Genomic DNA, 19,945 nt, shown 5'->3' on the forward strand with positions numbered 1-19,945 from the left:
AACAATACATATTCAGTAAGAGTGGTTCTTTTAGAACTAAATATAAAGGAAAAAGAGGCTGTTTTGCACTTTGGCTGGTGCATTGCTAAGTGTGGCATTGAATAAGAAAAAAATCTTAAGCTCCCCTAAAATTAGAAGTTCTAGGAAGTCTTGCCTTAAATATTTAAAGGAGTTAGTGCCTGTAGCACATTAAACATACTTTAAAAAAAAACTGTGTTAGAGAAAGCCTTCATGATCACATCCATATGTTTAGTTTTAATTTTCATCACACTTAGCTCTGAATAATTAAGAAGGAAAAAAACAATCTTAATCTTATTGTTGGTCCCACACAGTCAAAGCCACATACACGTGATTCGTGATCACAGCTTGTATTCACAGCTTTCGTGTGTGTGGTATGGGTCTGGCAATTAGACTGTGTTTTTTCTAAAACTTATTCAGCACTAGAGAGAGATCAGTATTAAAATTTCCCCAAATCTACATATCAGGGTAATCAAAGGACTATAGCTAACAAAATATCAAAATTCTAAGCTGTGTAACATTTTGGCCTCATTTCATTGCGATTGACACTTGAAAGGAATTTTTGAGAGAATCTAGGGAGAAAAAGATTCCGTTAACCTAGATGATTTTCATGACAGCTACCAAAAAAATAAAATAAATAAGATGTGGAGAGAACTGTTTTCTCAAAATTGCAGATCCATTTTTCTGGAGGAAAAAAACATTCTCCCATGATTACTTTCATATCAAAGAACCCGGTCATGGGGGAGATGCATAATTTGACACATTTAGCAGCCTTTGAGCTTTTGAAGGATTCTGTAAAAGAATCCATGGTTACATCTGTCAGGTTGACAGTCTTCTTTCGTGACCTTTAAAAAAAAGTTGAGAAATTGATCTTTGTAGTTCACATTTGCTCAATTACCTCTAAAGTTCTGCCCAAGCCAGGAATTGGCCATCTCAGCTTTAAATTTATTATTTTTTGAGCTAAGATAACCGAGTACTAATGGAATCTCTAAATGGAGAACTTTTGTGAATGGTCTTTTTTTGTGTGAAATTTTCTGGTGGGCCTATGGTGATAATATTTCCTATATTCTCCATTGGCTGTTTTAATACATTAACTACTAAATATTGTCTTTTATGCAACTCATTTTAGAATCAGATCTTCTTAGGCAGGAATGCCAGCAGTGAACAATCCAAACATAAGGCTCTGCTCTGGGTGCTCAGTTATGGCCAGGAGTGGAACAAGTAAGCTGTTGGTTCCTTGCACTCAGAATTTCACCATCCAAAACCCCAAATCGTCTCTACAGAGGCTAAGTCGACTGGCATGTCCTTTAGGTTTTAATTACAATTTACCAAAAGCTCCCACGTTCTGCACTTGACAGGTGCGTCCTCTCATCATTCCCAACACTGGGAAATGCATCTATCAAATTGCTATGGGGACTTCCCTGGTGGCACAGTGATTAAGACACTGCTTGCCAGTGCCGGGGACACAGGTTTGATCCCTGGTCTGGGAAGATCCCACATGCCGCAGAGCAGCTAAGTCCGTGCGCAACTACTGAGCCTGCACTCTAGAGCCCGTGAGCCAGAACTACTGAGCCCACGCGCCTAGAGCCCGTGCTCTGCAACAAGAGAGGCCACCACAATGAGAAGCCAGCATATCGCAACAAGGGGTGGCCCCTGCTTGCACAACTAAAGAAAGCCTGCACCCAGCGGCAAAGACCCAACACAGCCAAAAATAAAATAAAGAAATATAAAATAAAGAATCCGCCTGGCAACGCAGGGGACATAGGTTTGAGCCCTGGTGCGGGAAAATCCCACATGCTGTGGAGCAACTAAGCCCGTGCGCCACAACTCGTGAGCATGCACTGTAGAGCCCGCGAGTCACAACTGCTGAGCTCGTGTGCCACAACTACAGAAGCCAGCACGCCTAGAGAGCCTGTGCTCTGCAACAAGAGAAGCCACCGCAATGGGAAGCCCGCGCACTGCAACAAAGAGTAGCCCCCGCTCGCCGCAACTAGAGAAAGCCCATGCCCAGCAACGAAGAACCAACGCAGCCAAAAATTAATTAATTAATTAAAAAAAAATCACTATGGGTAGAGGGTCCTGAGCATCATTCCTGCAGTTCTCAGTGACATTAACTCAGTTAACTATTGATAAACAACATCCTTAGACTTCTTTGTGTTTCCAGGAGCCCCAGGTTGAAGCAGCCCAGAAACAGAAGAGATGCTAATCACATTGTGTTCTTAAATGTGTTCAGTGAAGGAGTGCAGGTTTCCCTCTTGACCTCAGTGTCACTCCGGGGGTGGGGCGGGGGGAATAAAATCCCTCCAGTTTTCCATTCAGATAAAACCTCTGCTCCTCCTCTTCTCACCAAAAGTAGAGCAAGGAAGTGGGATTATGGTGAATGCCCACTAGCAGGCACATGCTCTATTGTCATCCCCTCTTCAACCGGAATCAAGGAGCTTTGCAGCAAAACAAAGCTCCTCTCCTCTCATCCCATCCCCCACTCTCCCTCTTGGCCCTCACCTCCGCCTTCCTTCCCTCCCGCCCACTTTCTTATCCGCCTACTTTCCTTCAGGACCCATCCTTTCTCCTCCCTCCCTTTCTTTCCTCATTCTCTTCCTCTCCCTCACCTCCTCTCAAACACCCTCACCCCTGCCCTTGTCTTCCTCCTTATCGTCTGCTGGGCTGGCTTGCATCAAACTCCTCTTCATTTGCCTTTCTGAAAAATGGCAGCGTTGCCCTTAGAAGTGCTACCGAGCACCCAAGTGCCACGGGGCAGAGTGGTGCTGTGGCCACATTAATTTATGAGGACTAATCCATTCGAGATATAAACGTGGATCTCTGTTTTCATGGAAAACTTGCTCTCTTCTTCGGGACCCATTAATGGTCACCCAGTTGTACAGGGTTTTCCCTGTTCTTGGGGCTTACCCCACCCATGCACCTATCTGGAGAACTACAGTTCTGTGGCCAAAGAAGTGGATTCAGTGACCAGCGAGGGTCTGCTGGACACATGGCTTCTTGTCCATGTTTGCTCAACCCTTGGCCTAAGGGCCAGCTCGTGGTGGACTCGGTATTTATTGAATGCATGATCCGTACTGAATTTCATCAGTACATTTGTGTTTATGAAACAATAGCATGGATATAACAAGGGAAAGAGATTTGTTAACTTTAAATTTTTTTTCACTGTGGTAAAATATACATAACATACAATCTACTATTTTAACTATTTAAAGCTTATTGTTCAATGGCATTAAGTACATTCTCACTGTTGTGCAATCATCACCACCATCCATTTCCAGAACTTTTTCATCTTCCCGAACTGAAACTCTGTACCCACTAAACGGTAATTCCCCTCCCCCTTCCCCCTCACCATTCTATAATACTTCCTGTCTCTACGAATTGACTACTCTACGTACCTCACAGAAGTGGAATCGTACAGTATTAGTCCTTGTGTGTCTGGCTTATTTCACTTCGGATAATGAGTAATTTTTGATATGGATGTTTGTTTGATTTCTCATTCTGTATGAAAAAAAGAGTTCCATTACTGGGTCACTTGTTTTTGCCCTTTGGTATTCTGATGGCCTGAGGAGGAAGAGATCTGCACTGAAACAGCATTACACAAATTTTACCAAAGTGAGCAAAAATAAGGGTTCTGCTTTTTTCTTTATTTCTGATAAATCTGTCCCTTATTTGACACTCACCTCTTTTCCTGGGGTTTCCATGGCAAGTGTAGGCCAGGAGGGAAGTCCCTCACCAGCATCCCTCCTTCTCGATGGCACCACGATGGCCGAAAGGCCGGCCCACAGCCCATGGGTCTTCCCCATCCTGTGCCCTCCTGACTCCTTCCTTTGAAGTGAATCCACAGCGGACCACAAACTGCTATCCTGTGTGTGTCTGCTTTGGACACAAAAGAGTATCTCTTCCTTTCATTACAAAATGGAGCACTTGATTAAGGTGTGATATAATTTCTTTGTGAGAGAGTTTGCCCTGAAAATGTCTTGGCTTTTCTGAAGCGGGCTGCATGCTTGTTTGTGTTTGCACCACATGCTAATCTCACGAATGGCCCTGTTCTGCCAGTGAGAGGACAAATAGCTGTTCTTTTGCTCTTGTGCCCATGGAAAGCTCCCCACTTCTCCTTGCCCTGTTGCCATAGTAACTGAAACACAGTTCTTCAAAATAGGGAAGGAATCTCTCTGGGCAGTTGGGAACTTAGCAAACTGAGAACATACGTAGGCCTCAATTATTACAGATGCTGGTGTAAATACCTAGTTATCAATAGTCGTAAGCGTGGCTGGAATTTGTAGGTGAATTTTACTGTCACTTGGGGGGTGTATAGGAAAGGATCGATGAATGGGTTCTTTATTCTAGTCCCACAGATTCTTCTATGAGCATCAGAATTGTCATACAAGGTCAGACCATGGGCCTTACAACAGAGAACTCAATTTTTCCCAATATTTCTGTTCCCAGCATAGAGAGTAGGCAGTGACAGAGTGCAGTTACACTCCTCCAACTCCCTCAGAGGATTGAAGATACAGCCCCAACTAGAGGAGTCCTTTAAGAATCAAGATTTGTGCATAATCTTCTGTGAGAAATTTTTATTTTCAACCTTTATCAGCTCTTAGAGTCAAAATTGCTTTAAAAGAACTTTTAAGGGGCCATATCGCTCATTGGTGGGGCTGTGGGATGAGAGCTGCACCGTGTGGGACGACTTGCCGGCGGCGCCCGACGGAGCAGAAGGGGAGAGAGCACGGAGCCGGAGAGGGTTGTCAGTGCAGCCGTCCTTACCTTTGTTCAGACGCACCTCCCAGAGGCTGACCTCAGCGGCTTGGATGAGATCATCTTCTATGTGCTCGGGGTCCTTGAGGACCTGGGCCCCTCAGGCCCATTGGAGGAGAATTTCGACATGGAGACCTTCACTGAGATGATGGAGGCCTGTGTGCCTGGCTTCGCCCACATCCCAAGGGGTACAATAGGGGAAATGATGCAGAAGCTCTCAGGGCAGTTGAGTGGTGCCAGGAACAAAGAGAACCTGCAACCACAGAACTCTGAGGTCCAAGGTCAGGTATCTATCTCCCCAGAGCCTCTGCAGCAGTTCAAAGAAGAGACTATGTCTTCTCCGACTGCTGCTAGGGACACCCAAGATGAGGCATCCGGCGCTGAGGAGGAGCTGCTGCCAGGGGTGGACGTACTTCTGGAGGTGTTCCTTACCTATTCGGTGGAGCAGGCCCAGTGGGTGTTGGCCAGAGCTCGAGGGGACTCGGAAGAAGCTGTGCAGATGCTGGTAGAGGGGAAGGAGGAGAGGCCTCCAGCCTGGGATGGCCCCAACCAGGACCTGCCCAGGCGCCTCAGAGGCCCCCAAAAGGATGAGCTGAAGTCCTTCATCCTGCAGAAGTACATGATGGTGGATAGCGCAGAGGATCAGAAGATTCACCGGCCTATGGCTCCTAAGGAGGCTCCCAAGAAGCTGATCCAGTACATCAACAACCAGGTATTGAGCACCAAAGTGGAGCGATTCAAAGATGTGCGAGACCCTGAGGCTGGGGAAATGAAGGCCACACACGTCAACCTCAAGCCAGCCAGAAAGTGCCGCTTCCACTGAGGCACTCGCCACACTCTGCCTGAGCCGTCTAGACTCAGATCCCAGAGGGACACAGGAGCCCTACATCCGCACACAGGGCCCGCCCTAACTCCTGTCCCCCATCTTTCCCTACTTCCTTGCTCCACAGTGCTAACCTCTTCTTGGAGCTGCCATGGGCACAGTAGAGGTAGCCCCAGGAAAAACAAACAAACAAAAGGGCCATATCATTTCTGTGTGGCGTCCTAAATAGCAATTTATTGATGTATTATTTCAGAATGATTTGTTTTCTTATTATTTATGTTTATAAACAATTGGGAATTTAGCAAAATTTATTAGAATTTGTGGAGGCAGTTTCTAAAGGGCAAGGGTGCATAAAAGATGATTTTTTTTTTTTTTTTTTGGTTCAAAAACACCCCTTTAGTGGTAACTGGACTTGAATGCAGCAGAAAATATTTTAAAATAATGTTTGAGTGGAAATGTAAAGTGATACAGACATTATAGAAAGAAGTATCGTTTTCCCTCAAAAAACCATATGATTAGCAGTTCCACTTCTGGGATGTACCCAAAAGAATTGAAAGCAGGGTTTTGAAGAGATATTTTTTCATAGCAGCATCATTCACAATAGTCAAAAGGTGGAAATAATCCGTATCCATCAGTGGATGAATGGGTAAACAAAATGTGGTACGTACATGTAATGGAGTATTATTCAACCTTTAAAAAGGAAGGAGAATCTCACATATGCTACAAGATGGATGAACCTTGTGGACATTATGCTACGTGAAATAAGCCAGTCACAAAAGGACAAATACCGTAAGATCTCACTTACATGAGGCACCCAGGGCATTCAAATTCATAGGGACAGAAAATACAATAGAATAGTGGTTTCCAGGGGCTGGGCGGAGAGGGAATGGGCAGGTTGATGAAAAGTTCTGCAGATGGATGGTGGTGATGGTTACACAACAGTGGGGATGTATTTAATGCCACTGAATCGTATGCTTAACAATGGTTAAAATGGTAAATTTTATGTTACGTGTATTTTACCACAGTAAAAAAAAATATTTGATCAGCAGAGGTGTAAAATGATAGAATACAGATCAGCTCAAGGTGGGAAATACTGATCTTGAAGGTTTAACACGATCCATAGATTGTTTCATCATTGCTCAAATAAGGCCGTTATAAACCTTCACCCAGCGTTTCGGATCTCCAGCCCCTTTCCATGGCCACCTTCACTCACTATATCATGCCTCTTTTCCTGGAATGTCCAAAACCCTGGTGTAAAGAGTACAAAGGGCTGTGCATAAGCACATGGCCAGCTAGGCACCTTCATGCCCCGCTGGTGGCAAAATAAGTTAGTACAACCCTTTGTGAAGACAGTCTGGGGAAGTCTGTGAAGAGCGTAACCATGATCACGCCCACTCTCCCTTTTAGCCCTCTGAGGACACAGGCTAATGGACACATGTGGCCCTCTCTCCTTAAACGCTTGCCAGCCCACCGCCCATCCAGCCCTGAGTCCATCCTTTCCTTCATTCCTCTCTCGGGTCCAGTCCCTGTATGTGCTGGGCAGCGTGGTGCTGAGAGCTACACATACACCCGTGTTGGGTCAGGATGGGGAGATGCAGTGCGGAGGTGTGTGGAGAGCACGCATCTAGGCACTGATATGTGTTAACTATCTAGTAAGTGATGTATAGGCATTGTCTTCATCAAGGTTCTCCAGAGAAACAGAACCAATAAGGTATGTCTGCGTGTGTGTGTGTGTGCGTGTGTGTGAGATATATATAAGAGATGTAGTATAAGGACAATAAGACCCACATGATATGGAGGCCGACAAGTCCCGAGAGCTGCACTCAGGAAGCTGGGGACCCAGGAGAGACATTGGTGTAAGTTCCAGTCCAAAGGCTGGCAAGCTTGAGAACCAGGAAAAACCAATGTTTCAGTTCAAGTCTCAAGGCAGGAAAATCTGGAAGGCTATCAGGCAGGAGGAGTTCCTTTTTTACTCAGGGGAGTATTGGCCTACTTGGTATCTTCCACTGATTGGATGAGGCCCACCCACATTAGGGAAGGCAGTCTCCTTTACTCAGTCTGCTGATTCATATGTTAATCTCATCCAGATATATCTTCACAGACACACCTAGAATAATGTTTTCCCAAATATCTGGGCACCTTGTGGCCTGGTTAAGTTGGCACGTAAAATTAATCATCATGGTATTATGTACTAAAATGATTTAGAATTAATTGTGCTGCCTAAATCATTATTGTAGTTAACAATTGCTTTTCAAATCAGTTTTGAATTTAAGAGTGACATTATGAAAAGTCCTGAATCAAATTCTTTTTTTTTTTTTTTTTGCGGTACGTGGGCCTCTCACTGTTGTGGTCTCTCCTGTTGCGGAGCACAGGCTCCGGATGCGCAGGCTCAGTGGCCCTGGCTCACAGGCCCAGTGGCCCTGGCTCACAGGCCCAGCCGCTCCGCGGCATGTGGGATCTTCCCGGACCGGGGCATGAACCCGTGTCCCCCGCATCGGCAGGCGGACTCTCAACCACTGCGCCACCAGGGAAGCCCCTGAATCAAGTTCTTTTCTGCACTTGGTTAAGTCTGGACTGCCATTTAGATAATTCAAAAAAAGTATTAGGCCCAGTACATTTTTGTTCATGGAGTGATAGCATGAATGTGACAAGTGGAACAACTTGGAAGTTCCTTGGCCTTCCCTGTTTCCATTTGAGCCCTCCAGCATATGGTGCTGGCTGAGGGTCATCCATGGGTGAGGCAAGAGCATCTCAGAGCCAAGTATCAGCGTCAAGGCTAAGATGTGGAGTCCTCAGTTAGGGTCCCTGGACTTTGTACAGCATATACCACCTGGCCTTGGCTTCAGAGAGCTCTGCTGCTTGTGAGGAGAGATCAGCTGAGGCCTCCACCCTCAGTCCCACCTGCCTTCCCAAGCCCTGGATTTGGATGTTTGCCTGGGCTCTGGCAAGCTGCTTTTCTATCTGCATTGGCTGTAACTTGGGTGGAACCCTGCACTGGGGCCCTCTGGAGCCTCAGCTGCCTGGGCCAGAGGAGAGGAGTAGAATCTGGACAGGTAGCTTGAGGGCAGGGGAACCAGCCCAGCTGAGCATCTGCCCCCACAGGGCATGGACAGCATTGAATCACCGGGGGTGTGTGGCAAACTCAGACTTGTATGTTGGCTACTTGGGGTTTATGGCTGAGGAGCAGAAGTTTTTAAGCAGTGGGAGTGCTCCCAGGTGCTGTAGCAGCCAGTGTGATACTGACCACCACAAGAGCCAGGCCAGGCAGCAGGATCCTGATAAGCAAACCCAGGCATCCTCCCACGGGGGGATCCACAGGGGCCTGGGAGGGAGCTGGAGCGTGCTGCATTGGCCATGCAGGTGCCCAGCCCTCGCCCCTGCGAACCTGACCTCAGGCTTAGGAGAGCAGGTCTAACTCCAGCCCCTGCTGGTGCCTGTTGGCTGCCTCACCAGAGGTGGTGCAGGTCCTCAGTGCCTGGTGCTGTGAGGCCCTGGGAAAGGGTACCGCTTACTTAAGATGGGAGGAGAGGGGCTTCCCTGGTGGCGCAGTTGTTGGGAGTCCGCCTGCCGATGCAGGGGACACGGGTTCGTGCCCCGCTCTGGGAAGATCCCACATGCCGCGGAGCGGCTGGTCCCGTGAGCCATGGCCGCTGAGCCTGCGCGTCTGGAGCCTGTGCTCCGCAACGGGAGAGGCCACAACAGTGAGAGGCCCGTGTACCAAACCAAAAAAAAAAAAGATGGGAGGAGAGGGAGACCAGGAGGAGAATCCACTTCAGCCCCCTGAGAACAGGGCTAAGTCCCCTCTCACTGAATATGACAGAAGTTCTCCTAATGCCAAGTTCCTGTAGCCCTTGCTTCCTAGGGAGGCGGCTGTGTGACCCCACATGGTGGTTCCCAGGACACGGGAAGCACTTGGTCTTCAGTGGCCGATCCATAGCCCAAGCCCCCTGTGCTCCCCACTCCATGTGGTCACGTTCTACCCATCTCTGCACGGACTCTGGCCCCTCAGTGCCTCAGCCACCTGACAAGGGCTGAGTGGTCACCGCCTGAGAATTGCAGGGACTTCGTTTATCTTTGTGCTTTTCCCAAGGATCTGACCCCCTAGTGATCACTTGTTACCTAGTGAAAACTAGAATCAGATCTGGGGTTGAAAGCAGCATCTAGCCAACACGCCCTGGTTCCTGACCTGTGTGTGCTGACATAAAATCCTCCCTTCCCCAACTTACCAATGTATATATTTTTTAAATTTTATTTATTTTTGGCTGCATTGGATCTTTGTTGCTGTGCACGGGCTTTCTCTAGTTGCAGCGAGCGGGGGCTACTCTTCGTCGCGGTGCGCGGGCTTCTCACTGCGGTGGCTTCTCTTGTTGTGGAGCACGGGCTCTAGGCGTGTGGGCTTCAATAGTTGTGGCACGTGGGCTCAGTAGTTGTGGCTCGCGGGCTCTAGAGCTCAGGCTCAGTAGTTGTCGCGCACGGGCTTAGTTGCTCCACGGCATGTGGAGTCTTCCCGGACCAGGGATCGAACCCGTGTCCCCTGCATTGGCAGGTGGATTCTTAACCACTGTGCCACCATGGAAGTCCCTCACCAATGTATTTTGAAAAGCCTGTCAGATTTTCTAACAAGAACTAAATATGAGTTAACGTTAAAACCCAATTGCTGGGCTTCCCTGGTGGCGTAGTGGTTGAGAGTCCACCTGCCGATGCAGGGGACACGGGTTCGTGCCCCAGTCCGGGAAGATCCCACATGCCGCGGAGCGGCTGGGCCTGTGAGCCAGGGCCGCTGAGCCTGCGCGTCCGGAGCCTGTGCTCCGCAACGGGAGAGACCACAGCAGTGAGAGGCCCGCATACCGCAAAAAAACAAACGACAACAACAAAAAACCCAATTGCTATTTTTAAAACTCCAATTACTATATAAACACATTTCACCTAAACAAAAGTAGATTTGTTAAGTAAGCCAACCATGAGTTGGGTCAGCATTTGTAAAAGTGTCTGATATACAGGGCTTTTCCTGGAATATGAATTCATTAGAACTTCAAAAGCAAAACAGCATGAGGTTGGACACTTTACTGGAGCACTGGAGAGTTCTCAGCCAACGAGAGGCTAGATGGATTGATATTTGTTAAATTGGGATTCTGTTTGTACTGCCTTCAATTTAGTCCTGTCTCAGGATTTGGTGGTTCCCCTTCAAATCTAGTTTGTTGACTGTTTTAATCATAAAAGATTTTGTCAAATGCTTTTTTCTACATCTACTGAGATGATCATGTGGTTTTTGTGAAAGCTGTAAATTTAAGTTACACTGGCTCCACCTAAGGGGAAATGTGACTTTTTGGAAAATACATAAATGGGTAAGATTCAGCAGTGTAATACCCGAATCTGAGGCACCAGTACTGGCTTCAGCAAAACTCCTCTGATGCAACTATTTTGTTACTTCAGGGCTCACTGGTCATGAGAAACTAAGTTGGGGAAGGGTAGAGCATTTTCTAGCCCTGGAGCTATTGGGTTGGCCAAAAAGTTTGTTTGGGTTTCTCCGTAACATCTTACGAAAAACCTGAACTAACTTTTTGGCTAACCCAATATATCCCTCACTGCAGAAGACAAATAGAAAGTTCCTAAAGAGTGGGAGCCAGGCAGAATATTCCCCAGTTTCATCACTCATGCTTTCCCCCCACAAGCTTCTCTCAGCATCTGACGAGCTTAGTCCCTGCTACTGGCAGGGACTTCCTTTATTTCACATGCCCTGTCCTTGCTCACTCTGCCTCCTGGGAGCTTGAGGTTTGGACCCTCAAGCTGTTGGAAATTAGCAGACTTCCTTCTATTCACTATGGACTTGATCTAAGAATCTAGTTTGAACTACAGGCTCAGCAAGGACTTCTTGGTGATCACCCTCTCCCCGGCCCCCCACTTCCAAACCCTAACATGATGGCTACTGATTCAGTGGGTGGGCATGTACAGCATCATGGTTTCCAAGCAAGGAAAACTGCCATTCCTCTCAAAGTTATCGTTCCCAGTCACTTCATTAGTGGGAAGTTGCATAATTGGTACCCAGCTCCCCTGCCTAAATATGGTAGGATTACGTGCTGGCAACTTTTAAAGTCCAGCAATCCCAGATCCTTTCTAGGACCAGTAAGACACTTTGGTGGTACTTTGAAACCATGGTGCCGAGGTTCTCATCCTTGGCTGCACCTTGGAGTCTCCCTTGAAGCTTTAAAGAAACACTGTTGCCTGCGACTCACCACAAGGCTCTGATTTAATTGGGCTGGAGTGTGGCCTGAGGTTTTTTTCTTTTTCTAAGTTCTCCAGGTGATTGTAATGTGCAGCCAAAGTAGAGACCTCTGTACTAGCTATCAGCTAAGTAAAGAAACCACTAGCTTGGATGAGAAGTCACATATCAAATGGCAGATCCTCAAATGGACATTAGCTTAATTATTGCTGCTATTTCAAATATTGTTAGCAGTTTGTCATTTTTTTATCAGAAAGACTTTTCCTCAAACATGGATTTTTCCCCCAAGTTTGCTGCATTTTTAGTTACGACTTTATTATTACTTTCGTAGCATCTACTTGTATATAATAGTAACATATGACTCACTTAAGAGAAGTTTTCGTTGGAGCAAAATTTCCTGCGTTAGGGCAATGGCTACACATTGGGATCATCTAGTACAGTGGTCCTTCAACTTGGCTATACATCTGAATCACCTAGGGGGCTTTTAAGTTCCAGAGCTTCAGCCTTGCTCCAGGCCAATGACTTCAGGATTTCTGTGACTGAGCTTTAGCGTCAGCATATTTGAAAGCTCCCCAGGTGATTCCACTATGCCCCGGAGTTTGAGTCAGCCTAGAACAGCATTCTCAAACTCATGAGATAAGCGTCCCCTGGAGATTTGTTAATATGCAGCTTCTGATTCAGTGGGAGCCTTAGACTCTGCATTTCTAACAACTTCCCACATGGTGATGGTAGTTGCTCCCATGAGACATGGGAGGGTCTCACATGAGAACAGATAAGAGACCAGCATAGCTGGTCTCTAGCAACACCTCACTTAAGTGGCAAGAACCTAGAGAGCTAAAAAAAAGAAAAAAAATTATATACTGAGCCTGGGCCCTATTACCAGTGAATTTAATTTGATTGCACTGGGTGGGGTCCAGAATTGACAAGTTTTTAAAGCTCCCCAGGTGGTGGTGATATTGATCCCAGGTGGAGAACCCCAGCAGTATTAGGGACTAGCTCTGTCTCTTGTGGTATAAATGGTTAATAAATGGTATCAGGTGGAGGAGGAAAGGGAGAAGACCCAAACAAGGCCAGTAGGGACCCCCCTCCAGCCAGAAGAACCCCTAGACCTGCCAAGGGATGTCTTATCTAGAAAAATTCCCTCTGTAGAGAGAACTCACCATAAGGCTACCAGATTTTTTTCAACTCATCTTATGCCCCTGTTTTGCATATTGTTTGAATATATTTACATGTTGACTGTCAAGAGGCCCTAACTCCAAATATGTAAGATAAAATAAAATAAGTTAGATCTTGCACCTACTGCAATTGTATTCATACGCAGTAGTCAGTGCTGAACACAACTCAAGTAGGGAACAGATTTTGAAACAGCCGGAGATGGGGGAAGGAGAGGACACGCCAGCAGTACGGGAGGAGGGAGGTTTGGGGAAGCCACGACGGGCTCCTGCCATCTGCCCAGTGACAGCCCCCTCTGGGACCTCAGAGTCTGCAACAGGACCTGAAGCCCAAACCCCCTCTACACCTTTCTCCTCCTTATTATTCCAAACAGTCTTGCTGCCTTTGATCTTTCTCCCTGAAGCTTCATTCTGTACAGACCTTTAGCCTTCCTGAGCTGCTTGCAGGCCATCCTCTGGGTGTTCCTCCCTGGACCTTCTGGACTTGACCTGTATCTTTTGGGCCGCCTCCCTGCAGTGCTCAGCACAGTGCCGGTCAGGGCAATCTCGTGCGGTTGGTTGTGCCCTGATCAGGGTGCCTACAGAAGCCACGCGTGGGGCTGAGCTTCAGCTCTCCTCTACGCATCAAAGTTGCCGCCTCAGGAGCAGGCGGCACCTCTTTGCCCTTCCACCTGCTGGCAGGCTCGAGGGGACACCTTTTTCTAATTTGCACAAAGGGACCTTCCAGGTGTGCTAGTGGAGACCCTGCGCAGGTCACCCAGTGCATGCTTCCTCAGTACTCACTGAATGTATGGACAAGAGAACAAAGTGGAGGCAATGAGGATAAATAAGAGGTTTCCACAGTCATCTCGGTAAAGGTGAACGAGGCCCCAAACTAGGACGTCATCTGTATTTACAGGAAGGAGGAGATAAACAAAGGAGAAGCAACAGGCCATGGGTTGGGTTAAAGCTTCCAGGATGGCAAAGGAGAGAGGGAATAAAAATGACCTCCTACCTGTAATCACCACTAAAACTTGACTCTTGCCCAAGAAGTATAAGGATAGTGTGGTTGCAGATCAGTCTTACATACCCACTTCTGGACAGCTGGCGTTGGTTGGGTAACGAGGTAACAGGAATTCTGTGCTCTTGTCTGCAAGACCCTGTGGTAAGCAACGTGGGGGAGACGTAAGACTTCCCCTCCCTCGGTTGCTTGTGATCTAGTTGAGGGCACTTGGGTCCAACAAGATTCCTGATGCTGGTCTACACGGACCAGCATCACATGTGGGTGACAGGTGTCAGATGATCGTAGTAGCTATGGACGTACATACTGCTTTACTGCCTGTGGTGAGCTCTCCCCTGTATGAGACAGCTATTATGTTGCTTCTCACCTAAGAGGAAGTTGACATTTCTTGCTTGCTTCTCACCCCATCTTCTGACTGCCAGTCACAATATTGGCATGAACCACATAAAATTAGCATTTTTGTAGGCCAAAATGGTTAGATATCAGCAATTTCATATAGGTGGTTCTTATTCTCTCCACCATATTATGCTGCCACTTGAGACCTGTCAAGTGATTTTATTGGTTTGTTTTAAGCCTATTATAAAAGGATTTTTTAAAAAAGAGTGATGCTTCTTCTGGTAAATGTGCAAAATAGGAAAAAACTGTGCAGAAGCAGAAAAATCTTTTATTTGTTTATTTATTTTTGGCTGCGTTGGGTCTTTGTTGCTGTGCACGGGCTTCTCAATGCGGTAGCTTCTCTTGTTGCAGAGCACAGGCTCTAGGCACATGGGCTTTAGTAGTTGTGGCTTGTGGGCTCTAGAGCGCAGTCTCAGTAGTTGTGGCGCATGGGCTTAGTTGCTCCGCAGCATGTGGGATCTTCCCAGACCAGGGCTCGAGCCTGTGTCCCCTGCGTTGGCAGGCAGATTCTTAACCACTGCTGCACCAGGGAAGTCCCTGGAAGCAGAAAAGTCTTAATCCCAAATTCTAAAATTCAGAGGCATCCCTAATCACATTTTGATGTATTTCCTTCCAGATATTTTTCTTTGTATTTTTTATAAAGTTGAGATGTTATTGCATATGTAATGTTATATCCTCTGTTTAAAAATAACAATCTTCACATTAAATATTTTTATAAACACAATTTTTAATGATGGCATAATATTCCATTGAATGTAGGTACTGTAATTTATCCTACTGTTGGACCTAAAGGTTGTTTTCAGTTCTTAATATTATATATATGTAGTTTTATTCCTGTTCATTTTCTTAAGATAGATTCCTGTCTTAATCCATTTGGGCTGCTGCTGTAACAGAATAGCATAGACTGGGTGGCTTATAAACAACAGAAATTTATTTCTCACAGTTCTGGAGGCTGGGGAGTCCAAGATCAATGCTCTGGAAGATTCAGTGTCTGATAATAATGTACTTCTTGGTTCATAAATGTCAGCCTTTTCACAGTCCTCCCATGACAGAAGGGGCTAGGGAGCTCTCTAGTATCTCTTTTTTTTATTTTTTTTGCGGTACGCGGGCCTCTCACTGTTGCGGCCTCTCCCGTTGCGGAGCGCAGGCTCAGCGGCCATGGCTCACGGGCCCAGCCACTCCGCAGCATGTGGGATCTTCCCGGACTGGGACACGAACCCGCGTCCCCTGCATTGGCAGGAGGACTCCCAACCACTGCTCCACCAGGGAAGCCCTCTGGTGTCTCTTTTATAAGGGCATTATTCTCCTAGGTTCTGCCCTCGTGACTTAGTCACCTCCCAGATGCCCCACCTCCAAATACCATCATACTGGGGATTATGTTTCAACATACGAATTTTGGGGAGGACACATTTAATCTATAGCAATTCCCAAAAGGAATGGGGTCAAATTACTTGAAATTACTGGGTCAAAAAGCAGGAAACTTTTTTAAGTGTCTTGATTTGTAGCATCCATTGGCTTTCCAGAAGGCATGTGCCCCTCGATTAACTTTAGCCATGATGGCAGAGCCAGTCCTTTGCTGGTTCTGGTTTGGTTACCAGTGATAAATGCTGTTTTTAAAGATGAGAAAGTCTAAAGATGAATGGTCAAAAAAGACTCCGCAGTTAGGTGGACATTGAACTAAGCTAGAAAGATCTGTAAGTTTCAAATAAACCTTAAAGCTAGAAAGATCTGTAAGTTTCAAATAAACCTAGGGGAAATACTTTTCGAGCAGAAGCAAAGGTACAATGGAAACAATACAGCATATGTGGACAGTCATAATCTAATTTTCCGAGGGTAGATAGTTGCAACGTGGGAATAAATTGAGAAAAGGGCTCTCAGCTGAGACTACATTACCTACATTCAATGTAGGTAGATATCTACCTATCCTGTAGATAATGGGGAGCTGTTGACAATTTTTGAGCAGGGGATTATAAGAGGAAAATAATGTTTCAATGATTATAGGAGACTTTATCTGGGAAGCCAGAAACATCTTTACGAGTGGCAGAAGATTTTTTAAATGATCATCTGTTTTAGAAAATTACACATCATATATAAACATCCTAGGAATGATTTGCTCTAGTGCTTAGCATGTGACAGTGGTATGACCTGTCAGCCATGTCTGAGTGTCTCAGGCTTTGAGATTCAGGTGGTGTGGCTTGGAGATCACAGTGGCTGGATCCAAATTGGCAGTCAGAAGCTATTTCGCATGGAGGAAATCTCAGTTTTCATGAAATGAAGGTGTCTTTGGCTTTTACATGTGCAGTTACAGCAAATCCTCATGAGGAGTGATTTTGCCTTAAGCATTTCTTGGTAAATAAAAATTTCATCTCTTTTAATTGCATTTTTACGATTTTAAAGGAAATGCATATGTTGCAAATTCTGGTTTCCAGTACGAATAAGTAAAATGTGGTTGTTGCTATTACATCATTATATTTTCTCTTTTTTAAGATAAATCAGATATTTTTAATCAGTATAAAACGATGACAGATACTTTGGGAATTCTTCAATTATCTGTCCATACTATATTTAATATCAATATTAGATAAATGTCTTGTAATATATGTACACTTTTAAAACCCATCTATATGTCACCATATGTCACATAGCACAATGCTTATGTTATGGAAAAATAAGACTTCGACTCACGTTTTAGATTTAATTAAGGTTAGCTTCAAGAAAGAATGAGGGGGCCCTTAACAAAATTGATAGGCCACCAAAAAGACGCTGATTTTTTCTTGAGATACATTGTCACAAGACACACTAATCATGGCAAAATGTTAACAACTGTGTAAAATATTTGATGGCATTAACGTAGGATAACTACTAAATGTCAAGAGCTTTCATGAAGAATACAGCTGGCATATTTTTGAAAGGATGGTGCTGTTTACCCCGGGGGAGTAGAACAGTAGGGTGTTATCCAGTTTGCTGGGGCTTTCACCTTTCTTTAACTGGGATTTTCATGACCTACAGCTCCATCTGTTATGGACAGGGCTGGTTTCATGGATGTGTGACCTGCACAGTCACGGATGGCCCTATGCTTAGAAGGGTCTGGTGCTTTGTGTGATGTTTTTCTGTTGCCATCTTGAAATTCCCAATAAATTTTGAACAAGGGCTCTGCACTTTTATTTTGCACAGGTGATTCAAATTATGTAACTGGTGTTGATTGTGAAAGCTGATTTCACCTTCCTTTGCCATGTGTTATGGGCTAAAACATGGTTTTCACGGGACCAAACTATGGACCAGGTTAGAGGAGAGGGCTGCGGTGGGCCAAGGGAGCTTCTGGCCAACTCCTCTTATTTCCACAGGAGGCTAAACTTAGTACAATAGGAGAAGCGGGGAGAGAGCAGAGTTTACGAGCAGGCAGGGCTACTGACAGCTAGAGTTTCTCCATTAAGAACAGCAGCAGTGGCTGCCATTTCCGCTACACCCACCTACCACATCAAGCTGATAACCCCCAGGCTCCGGCTGAGCGCTTCATGTGCATTATTTCCTTTAACTTAATTTTCTCAGCAACCTGCAACATGAGTATTATTTTTACAGATGAAGAATCTGAAGTTTCCAGCAATCAAGTTGCCCATAATTACAGAGCTAATAATGGTCTTTGCTGACTTAAGAAGTAGCCAGCCATCCTTGTCTGTTGTTAAAATTGAACTTGAATCACTTATTTGTCTACTTAAAAAGATTCATTGTCAGGGAGAGAGCCATAGACTTTGTTTACATAGATTGTTCATTTTCTACTTTTTACTTTCATGTAATTGTAGATAGTATTGTTCTTTAGGACCTTTTAGATGTAAATTTCTTTACTTTTTTCTCCATGGATGCTATCTGGACAGCATACTAATGCTGGAAGTGTTTTTCCAAGAAGAGATAGCTACACCTTCCTTCTTTTCTCAGAAGATTGTGTCAGTAAACAGTATTATATATTTTTTAAACCTCAGCCAAAATGACATTCTGTTGCTTGATTATTTCTGTTATTATTGTTTTCCTAGTTGTTATGTGTGATTATGTTCTGCCAGAAGTTAAAAAAATTATCCATGTTTTCTATTTTAATTTTGTATTAAAATAAGGTTTTTCAAAAATTTGTAAGTGAATTCTATTCTTGACTAATTCTAATTATGTCTTCTGCAGGAAAGCATCTCTGGCAGCTGATGTGTCCAGGCTTGGGTACAGTTCCTCACCCAATCACAAATACATTCCGCGAAGGGCCGTGCTCTATGTTCCTGGAAATGATGAAAAGAAAATTAAGAAGATTCCCTCTCTGAATGTGGATTGTGCAGTACTCGACTGTGAGGATGGTGTGGCTGTGAACAAAAAGGTAATGGCATGATTTTTCCTTATGATGGAAAAAAGAAATGAATTGAAATTTGGTACTCTCCTGGTAGCACTGCTCACTATTTGGAAAGAGTCTACTGTACTCACCTTTTTCTGATTATCGATGTGTTCTTGACCAGCCCTTGTGTGGGTTCTGAATGTGTATGTTCTTTTCTCCAAGAGACAGGAAGAATCCAGCCAAGATATATTTAAAATCATGGCCTTCAGTATATGTGACTATGTGTGTGTATAAAGAGATACACACTTAAAAAAAGAGAGCGAGAGATAGACACTCAATCCATTTTGGCTGTGATATTTGCTGGTTTGAGTAAATGACTTAATCCTAGAATTGTGGTGTAAATTTTTCAGACCAGTAAGATGGAATTAGGAATTTATCTCTTTTTTTTACTGCCAGATATATTGTGTAGTGGCCTTATCTCTTCTGGGACAAGTGCCAATAAAAGAAAAGATAGATGTCAATGGATGAGTCACCATTTTCCCTCCTTAATTAAAGAGAAACTACACGCAGAACCTTAAGGTTACAGCTTTTGGCTGATTTTCTCATGGCCTGATCAGAGAAATGAGTTGTAGAAAATACCCAATTTGTAAATAGGTACAAAAGGTTCTTACTGGCTGGTAGCATAGTGGGTGCTTTTTGTTTCATTTTGATTTGCCTAACTTCTTTTTCTAGGTTTTTATAATGAACAAAGATTTGTTCAGTAATTGGGTGAAATACATAAATTATTTTAACAATAACTGAAGTTTGCATGGAACTTTTAAAATTAAACACATGCTTTCCCTCAGCCTTCATGTATCCAGTCCCTAGACAATGAGGTTGGCCTGGGAATGGATTGTGGGGCTGGTGGCACAGAAGGAGCTGGCCATCTGGATTTATATCTATTTGGATAGTTTCTTTTCCTAGGTGACCTGAAATAGCGTGGTTGTCCTATACAACTTTCTTGATTAATTGCTTTCCTTAGAGATTCTAGCAAACAAATATTTGCCTTATTTTTTTAAGTTAATTTACAGCATCTTTCTAATGGTCAAAGCAAGGCTTTACAAGTGTTTGGGAAAGGATTAGAATAAACATGTGGAATTTAAAGCGTCTACTCAATATCTTTGGCATGCACCAAGGAAAATGCAATTAATCTTCTTTCTTGCAGAGATTAAGGTAAATAGGGCTTTTCTTGAAGGACATAATATGATTCCAG

General features: G+C 44.8%; 1 protein-coding gene and 1 pseudogene across 4 annotated transcripts in view; both read left to right on the top strand.

The window, feature by feature from the left end:
- CLYBL (citramalyl-CoA lyase) overlaps positions 1-19,945 on the top strand; it is a 269,132-nt gene that overhangs the window by 121,096 nt on the left and 128,091 nt on the right. For all 4 annotated transcript variants that reach the window (XR_009559759.2, XM_060287910.1, XM_030856820.3 and 1 more), the window contains exon 2: positions 18,552-18,738. Coding sequence is in view for 3 of the 4 variants with exons in the window: in XM_060287910.1 (XP_060143893.1) it covers positions 18,552-18,738 (187 nt within the window). In the remaining variant the exon portion in view is untranslated. The remainder of the gene's footprint in view (positions 1-18,551; positions 18,739-19,945) is intronic.
- LOC115853475 (CUE domain-containing protein 2 pseudogene) lies at positions 3,008-5,596 on the top strand (annotated as a pseudogene).

This window comes from Globicephala melas, chromosome 18 (genome assembly GCF_963455315.2).
Source record: "Globicephala melas chromosome 18, mGloMel1.2, whole genome shotgun sequence".
Taxonomy (NCBI): Eukaryota; Metazoa; Chordata; class Mammalia; order Artiodactyla; family Delphinidae; genus Globicephala; species Globicephala melas.